The 8,463-nt window shown below is 53.1% G+C and overlaps 1 protein-coding gene across 1 annotated transcript; it reads left to right on the forward strand.

Moving 5' to 3' along the window:
- The first annotated feature begins 235 nt into the window (after positions 1-235).
- Chrnd (cholinergic receptor nicotinic delta subunit) lies at positions 236-8,164 on the forward strand. Its single transcript, XM_028876168.2, has 12 exons — positions 236-329; positions 556-701; positions 1,059-1,103; positions 1,724-1,833; positions 1,981-2,136; positions 2,355-2,467; positions 4,454-4,654; positions 5,135-5,246; positions 5,330-5,444; positions 6,723-6,927; positions 7,015-7,133; positions 7,787-8,164. The coding sequence occupies exons 1-12, from the start codon at positions 278-280 to the stop codon at positions 7,967-7,969; spliced, it is 1,557 nt and encodes a 518-aa protein (XP_028732001.1). The 5' UTR covers positions 236-277; the 3' UTR covers positions 7,970-8,164.
- The last annotated feature ends 299 nt before the right edge of the window (positions 8,165-8,463 follow it).

Below are 8,463 nucleotides of genomic sequence, written 5' to 3' on the forward strand. Positions count from 1 at the left end.
CACACACACACACACACACACACACACACACACACACCACGTGTCCCTACCCTCCATCACCCTCCCAGCCCCCACCCTCCCAGCTCTCTGTGACAATCCCTGCCAGGGATCTTTGCATCCTGCCCTAGCTGGCAAGCCCCACCCCCCCATCACCAGCCTTGAAGTATCAGATTGCGTTTCCGGCCTCTTCTTTCCAAACCCCCAAGCCAACCCAGCACCTGTTCCATTCCACAGCCAACAGGCTGAGTGGGAGACATAACCCAGTCAGAGGTGGGGGATGGCAGGGCCTGTGCCCATCCTGGGGCTGCTGGCTGCCCTTGTTGTGTGTGGTAAGGGGGACTCTCTATGCCCACCTGCCCCCCACCACCACTGCAGGGTCCCCTCCCCTCCCCATGCCTAATTCCCACTCCCACTCAGGCTTTCCTAACTTCAGGTACCCCACTCTCAGGGAGCAGCAGGCTTCCCTCTGCTCTGCCCTGACCCAGCAGGACCACAGGGAAGCTTCCTTTCTGGGTCCAGTGACCAGCACCCTGTTCCTCTCCCCGAACCTCCCAGGCAGCTGGGCCCTGAATGAGGAGCAACGGCTGATCCAGCACCTGTTCCAGGAAAAGGGCTACAAGAAGGAACTTCGGCCGGTAGCTCGCAAGGAGGACAGAGTGGATGTCGCACTAACTCTCACCCTCTCCAACCTCATCTCCCTGGTGAGTGGACCATTTGGGATGGGACAGACAGGGAGAGGAAGGAGAGAATGGACGGTTGCTCTAGGCTGACCAGCTCCTCTTCCATGAGACATGCCTGAGTGTTCTCCGTGCCGGATGGCATCATAGTCCTCAGCCACCCAAAGCCAGCAGCTCTGCCTTCCACTGTCGCTGCTGGTCGCTATGCGCCCCCAGGACTCCCCACAGCAGCCTTCCGCCACCTCTGTCCACTGCGCCAGCAGGACTGGCCCTTCCAGATGCCGTGGTCCCCTGGAACCAGGCAGATTAGATGCCTGGTGAGTGAGTTTGGGTGAAAGACTGGTGGGAACCTTTGGTGACAGCCCTCTTATCTGATTACAGAAAGAAGTGGAGGAGACCCTCACCACCAACGTGTGGATAGATCACGTAAGGACACCCTGCTGAAGGCTCTGGCCTCTTGTGCTCACTTCTGCTAGGCATCCACAAGCTCCTTCGGACACTCCTTTGGGAGAGCTTGACTACACAGAGCCCAGCGAGGCCTCTGCTAGCTCCAAGGACATGTCCGAAACGACTAGGGTTCCCCTGTGCTAAAATTACCACCCTGTCCTGAGTTGCTTTGTTGTTGTTTTGAGACAGGGTTCTCTGTCCCTATTTTCCTGGCTGGCCTAGAACTTATGATGTTGACCAGGCTAGCCTCAAACTCACAGAGATGCATTTGCATCTGCCTCTTGACCACTGGGACTAAAGGTGTACACCACCACATCGGCCCCCATTGCAAGTCACTCTTCTCATCAAAATATCAGAACTGGTAGAGTTTATGACATCAAAACAAGCCTCCCAGGATGGAAATTGTGTTCCTTGGTGATGGCATACACGTCCCACACAACTGTCGGTGACAAGCCTGAGGTCTCACTCTTTACCTGTCTCCCCCAAATTTCTTTTGTCCCAACTCACAGGCTTTGCCCCATCTTCCCTAGAGAAGTGAGGACCACTGGGGAGGGTAGACTGTGCAGAGCCTGCTTCTGATGTGCTTTTTGGACTTCTAGGCCTGGACAGACAGCCGGCTGCAATGGGATGCTGAAGAGTTTGGAAACATCACTGTCCTGCGCCTGCCCTCCGACATGGTGTGGCTGCCGGAGATTGTGCTGGAGAACAAGTTGAGAGGAGCTCTCCCAGACCCCCCTCCCTCCTCCTGCTCCCCTTCCGTGTGCCCCTCAGCCTGCACCTCCGACCCTGCCTGCCCTCCCTTCCTCCCCTGCCTGACTGCCCAGGGCACACAGTGACCATGGTCCCCACCCCACAGCAATGACGGCTCCTTCCAGCTTTCCTTCGCCTGCAACGTGCTCGTTTACAATTCGGGCGCTGTGACCTGGCTGCCACCATCCATCTTCCGTTCCTCCTGCCCCATCTCGGTCACCTACTTTCCTTTTGATTGGCAGAACTGCTCCCTCAAATTCAGGTGCGTCCACCTGAATGTCTCTCGGTCCAGGGCACCCTGCCGGGGGCAGGAGGTGGTGAATGAAATGCTCTCAGGCAGAGGCCTTGGTCCCGTGCTGACCACAATCCTCTCAGACCACGGCCTTCCCCAGCTAGCCCTCCCCTCTCTGCCTCCACCTCCCGCCCTCAGAAGCCCCATCCAGAGACTCAAGGTCACTCTTTGCCTACTGATCTCTCCAGTTCACTCAAGTATACAGCCAAGGAGATCAGACTTAGCCTGAAGCTGGAGGAGGAGGAAGATGGCCGCACCTACCCCATCGAGTGGATTATCATTGACCCTGAGGGTTTCACAGGTACTTCAGACACCATGGTGGACTGGCCCTGAAGACACATACATTGTGGATGTGCATACAGTCACACCAGCACCTCACACACTCACAGCTAGGACACCAACGTGTGTACAGGCAGGGACGGCATGCAAGCACAGCCTACATACCTACGTTTACTGACCCAAAGAGACTCCAGAGTCAGAGCGGAAGGAAGCAGGGACACTGTTATCACTACTACCCTCAACACATTCAGGACATACTTGTGAATATGGCAGAGTCTCTGCGGGTGGATGTGGCTGATACAGGGGTGATCAGGCCTTTTCCTCACCTAGAGAGCCTGGAGATGTGGCTGGGGTCCCATGGATAGATATAGGGCTGATACAGGGGTGATTGGGCCTTTTCCTGCACCTAGAGAGCCTGGAGATGTGGCTGGGGTCCCTTGGATGAATGTAGGGCTGATACAGGGGTGATCAGGCCTTCCTGCACCTAGAGAGCCTGGAGATGTGGCTGGGGTCCCTTGGATGGATGTAGGGCTGATACAGGGGTGATCGGGCCTTCCTGCACCTAGAGAGCCTGGAGATGTGGCTGGGGTCCCTTGGATGGATGTAGGGCTGATACAGGGGTGATCGGGCCTTCTTGCACCACAGACTGCATCTGGGAGAAGCTCAGCTCTGTGGGGCTCCCTGCTCAGCCCTGTCCAGAAGAAGAACCTGAGTCTTCCAGTTTCAGGTTGGGACATCCTAGATGGGAGTTTTATACTCATCTAATGTTCTCCCTAAGATCTAGGCCAAGGAAGAATGGACAAGAAATGGTACTGGAGCTTTGGTTTTTAACTTGGAAGACAGACTCAAAAGAGCATGGTAATCTGTAATCTCAGTACTGGGGAGGCAGAAACAGCTGCCCAGTTTCAAAACCAGTCTGGTCCACACAAGGAGTTTCAGGCCAGCCAGGGCTACATGCCAAGACCTGTTTCAAAAAGCTAACAAAACAAAAGGGGAAGAAAAGTCAGTGTGGTGGTGCATACCTGTAATCCCTGTACTTCATAGGCCAGGATAGGAGGATCATGAGTTCAAAGGCAGCCTTGACTACATAGTGATACCATAATACCAGCCTGAACTGCCAACTCTAGGACTGAGAGCATATGTTTGAGTTTAATATATATATATTGTTTGCTCTGTGTTTGGGGGTGAGGGGATTCAAGCTATGCCATAGCACATGTGTCAAGGTCAGAGGGCAATTAGCATGAGTCAGTTCTCTCCTTTCTGGAGTCCCAGAATTCAGGTCATCAGACTTGGCAGACACCTTCCAACTCATGGAGCCATCTCATTGGCTCCTGACAGTGAGTTTTAAAAACTTTATCTTTAATTGTCACACAACCTACTTTTGACTTGTTATAACTTTAAAAAAAATATTACTTATCTATTTTATGTGTCTCAGTGTCTTGTCTGTGTGTATGTCTGCATATCAGAAGAGGGCATCTGATCCCGTGGGACTCCAGTTACAGACAGTTGTGAGCAGCCATGTGGGTGCTGGAAATTGAACCCAGGTCCTCTGGAAGAGCTGCCAAGTGCTCTTAACTGCTGAGCCATCTCTCCAGACCCTTGTGATACCTTTTAAGTCAAAATATATTACTTATTTGAACCCTGTATGGCTTCAGCTTCTGGGTTTTTTCCCTAAGGGGAGAGAGAGACAGAGAGACAGAGAGAGAGAGAGAGAGAGAGAGAGAGAGAGAAGAGAGAGAGACAGAGAGAGAGAGAGAGACAGAGAGAGCAAAAAAAAACAAAACAAACAAAAACCATACAAGAAACCCCCCAGAAAAAAATCAGAGGAAAACTTCTTCCCCAGAGACAGACCCCACAGTACCCACGACTCCTCCATGCCTCAGCCCCCTCAGACAACACCCCAAGCCTGCCTTGCTCCATCCCGGCCCTTCATTCCATCCCAAGAGCCCTTGGCCCCATGGGTTCCCTTCTCCAGCTTGATCCCAAGCTGTCCTTCTATATCCCTCAGAGAATGGTGAATGGGAGATCATCCACCGGGCAGCTAAGGTCAATGTGGACCCCAGTGTCCCGATGGACAGCACCAACCACCAAGACATCACCTTCTACCTCATCATCCGCCGCAAGCCTCTCTTCTACATCATCAACATCCTGGTACCCTGTGTGCTCATCTCCTTCATGATCAACCTGGTCTTCTACCTGCCAGGCGACTGTGAGCCTCATGTCCCCACCCCGTCTCCCTGGCAGCCTCTCCCCAGGCCCCCTAGCACAGGGGTTCCAGCCGCCCTTCTCTCGTGGTGAGAGAAGCCATGACTGTGGATGGCATTGTGTATAACTCAGCAGGAACGGCAGGCAGGCCTGGCTGGTCTTTGGTTTAGGAACTGCGTGTTGGGGTTCTACTAGGATGCCTGGGAACTTTCCAAGTGGCGGGGGCTGGGCAAACATATAGTTAGTGTTGATCACTTACCTAATTTTATGCTTGAAATGCTTTGAGAAACAGGGAGTTTGAGATTAGGGTTTGTTTGATTAGATCTCTCAACTAACAAGCTGTGGAGTCAGGATTTAAACCCAGGCACAGGATGCTGTACTCTGTGATGCTCATCATGGTATTGTGAAGAGTGGTAGCAGGGCCCTGCCATGGGGGGCCTTGTGGACTGGAAGGGTGAGCTTCCAGCTAGGTCTTACTCTCCAGGTGGAGAGAAGACATCAGTGGCCATCTCGGTGCTCCTGGCCCAATCTGTCTTCCTGTTGCTTATCTCCAAGAGGCTGCCTGCCACATCCATGGCCATCCCCCTGGTAGGCAAGTGAGTATCGCCCTGCCCACGCCCAGGCCTGCCCGTGCCCCTGGCCCTTAGTCCCCAGCTCCAGGCATGGTGTGTACCCTCAGGTTCCTGCTCTTCGGTATGGTGCTGGTCACCATGGTCGTGGTCATCTGTGTTATCGTGCTTAACGTCCACTTCCGAACACCCAGCACCCATGTGCTGTCCGAGGGAGTCAAGAAGGTGAGCGTTTGCCTGAAGCTGGAAACCGAGTCCTGGCCAGGGCGAGCGTTGGGAACGATGAGTATGCTCAGAAGTACCGCAGAAGCACTGGTCCTGTGGCGCTATCCTCGGCTCCACTAAACTTTAAAAAAAAAAAGGGGGCCAGTTAGGTGGCTCAGTGGGTTGGAGCACCTGCCACCAAGCTTGGCCACCTGAGCTTGAATCCCAGGACCCACATGGTATAAAGGGGAGGATTGACTCCACACACATAAATAAATAAATAAATAAATAAATAAATAAATAAATAAATAAATAAATAAATAAATAAATAAATGCAATTTTAAAAGTAAAACAAAATGAGGCAGTAATTTTGGTGAGGACACAGAGGACAGGGTGCTTGGAACAAGCCTGTCTTTGCTCCAAGCCTCTCCCGGCCAGCAGGCTCTTCTGGAACAGGTCATCTTCAGAATGATGGCTCTGTAGCTCTTTAACAGCATTTGTCTTTAATTGCTTGAAGGGAGAGCTCAACATTCAGACTTTTATTTATTGGGACAGGGTCTTACTAAACAGCTTATAAAAAGAGGGAGAATGGGTATAGAGATCAGCTGGTAGAGGGCTTGCCTAGCATACACAAGGCCCGTTACTGAATGTGAACCCAGCTGACGACACAGGCCTGTAATCCTCAAGGGAGGAGCAGAAGTTCAAGGTCATTCTCAGCTACATGGTGAGTTCTAGGCTAACCTGGGATACAGGAGACCCTGATTCAAATAAAGAAAAGGAAAAGAAGAGGAAGAGGAAGAAGAAAGAGGAGGGGGGAAAGGAGGAGGCTGGGGTGTGGCTCTGTGATAAAGTGTGTGCTCAGCCGGGTGGTGGTGGCGTACACCTTTAATCCCAGCACCCGGGAGGCAGAGCCAGGCAGATGTCTGTGAGTTCGAGGCCAGCCTGGTCTACAGAGCGAGATCCAGGATATTTCCCTGTCTTGAAAAACCAAGAAAAAAGCATATGTTCAAACTCTTAATTCTCCTGCCTCAGCCTTCTGAATGCTAGGAGTAAAGGTATGTATCCTCACCCTCAACTTTTTGTTTTTAATATTTATTTTCAGTGACCGAGTTCTGCTCTGTCTGAGTGATGAGGGAGAGTTGACAGCATCCTTCATGCCAATCAGTGGGGGATCTGGGAAACAGATGATGGGTCAGCCTGGGAGTTGTATGTGGCGATGGCAACCAGAGACATCAGAATGTGTAAAAGTCACTGCACATTTGTGAAATGGCCTATCTTGTGTCCCCTTGACTGCTCAAGTTCTTCCTGGAGATCCTGCCCAAGCTCCTGCACATGTCCCAGCCAGCAGAGGACGACCCTGGCCCCAGGACCCCCATCCGGAGGAGCAGCTCCCTGGGATACATCTCCAAGGCCGAGGAGTATTTCTCTCTTAAGTCCCGCAGTGACCTCATGTTTGAGAAGCAGTCAGAGCGCCATGGGCTGGCCCGGCGCCTCACCACAGCCCGTGAGTTCTGGTAGCCTTGGAGCTTGGCCCATGTGTGGGCAGTGGGCATGGATAGGCATCACTCCTGCCCCCGACTCATGTCTACAGGCAGGCCCCCAGCAAGCTCCGAGCAGGCACAACAGGAGCTCTTCAGTGAGTTGAAGCCAGCTGTGGATGGGGCAAACTTCATCGTCAACCACATGAGGGACCAAAACAGTTACAATGAGGTGAGTGATCAGTGGTATACCGATCAAGGGAATTCTGTCTTCCCCTCATACACTTCGTGCCTCATAAGCCCACTTAGATGAAGAGATGCATGGTGGGTAAGGATCCCTTGATGTATGTTCTCCCAAGAAGGCAGAATTCCTTCATGAAACCCCACAGCATCACACTGGGTGAGGCCCAAGCTCGGGGGCCCAAACAGACGTACAACCCTACCCCACCAGGACACATTCCAAGTACTTCTTAGGGTCCCTCCTTTCTGCTGAGATACTCCAGACCATGTCAGGTGTTGATTATATTTGTTTTACTATTATGCTACTTTTGTGGTACTAGGGATTGACTCAGAGCTTTATGTATGCTGGGAAAGCACAGTGCTACAGAGCTACACTCCCAGCCCAGCCCCAGACCTTTCAGAGGCAGCCATACTGGGTTGTCTACTCTTAAGCAACTTCTTAACAGTTCTTTATTATATACCCTGTTCATATATGGCTGGAAACAGCCCTGAATGGCTTAGGCCCTTCCTTAGTGGGATTGATGGGAGCCTGAGGTGGCCCCCACAGACACATAGAAGCCAAGTCTATGTGCCTCCATTTCTGGGGGTATGGGCCTGCAGTCTGAGGACTTCCCTCATCCCATGGTGTCCTGGCCCTCCTTGTAGGAGAAGGACAACTGGAACCAGGTGGCCCGCACACTGGACCGTCTCTGCCTGTTTGTGGTGACACCCGTGATGGTGGTGGGCACGGCCTGGATCTTCCTGCAGGGTGTCTACAACCAGCCCCCACCCCAGCCTTTCCCCGGGGACCCCTTCTCCTATGATGAGCAGGACAGGCGCTTCATCTAGGGTGAGCGCGAGTGGGCATCCGGGAAGACAGAAGTCTGAGAACAGCAGTCAGTTCCTGGCCGTGAGCTTGGGCCTAACCGATGCCGTGGGGCTGGGCTGAGGTCATGGTAGGGAGAGGCCCCCTCCCAGGAGCAATTTCTTTCCCAATAAAGGAGGGGGGACTTGAGATGGGCTGAGAGTGGACATGGTGGGAGGGAGGACCCAGGGATGGGGGAGAGGCAGGGGGCTTGCTCGGGGGGGCGGGGGCAGGGAGCTGACACTGGACTGGCTTCTTGGGAAGAGCACTGGAAGGGCCCTCAGCCTGAGCCGCTTCTCTGCCTGGCTCCCTTCCGGGGCAGGTCAGAACTGAGCTTCCTGTTTCTGTGCCTTCCTGTCCCACCTGCTCCTCAAACTCGGGCTCCCAGTGAGGGACTGTCCTGAGTGTGTCATCTGCCAGCCCCTGATTCCTTGGTCATTCCATCTGAGTCCTTCTGAGAAGCTGGGGACTGGTGTGG

The sequence above is a fragment of the Peromyscus leucopus genome, chromosome 13, assembly GCF_004664715.2.
Source record: "Peromyscus leucopus breed LL Stock chromosome 13, UCI_PerLeu_2.1, whole genome shotgun sequence".
NCBI classification, from domain to species: domain Eukaryota; kingdom Metazoa; phylum Chordata; class Mammalia; order Rodentia; family Cricetidae; genus Peromyscus; species Peromyscus leucopus.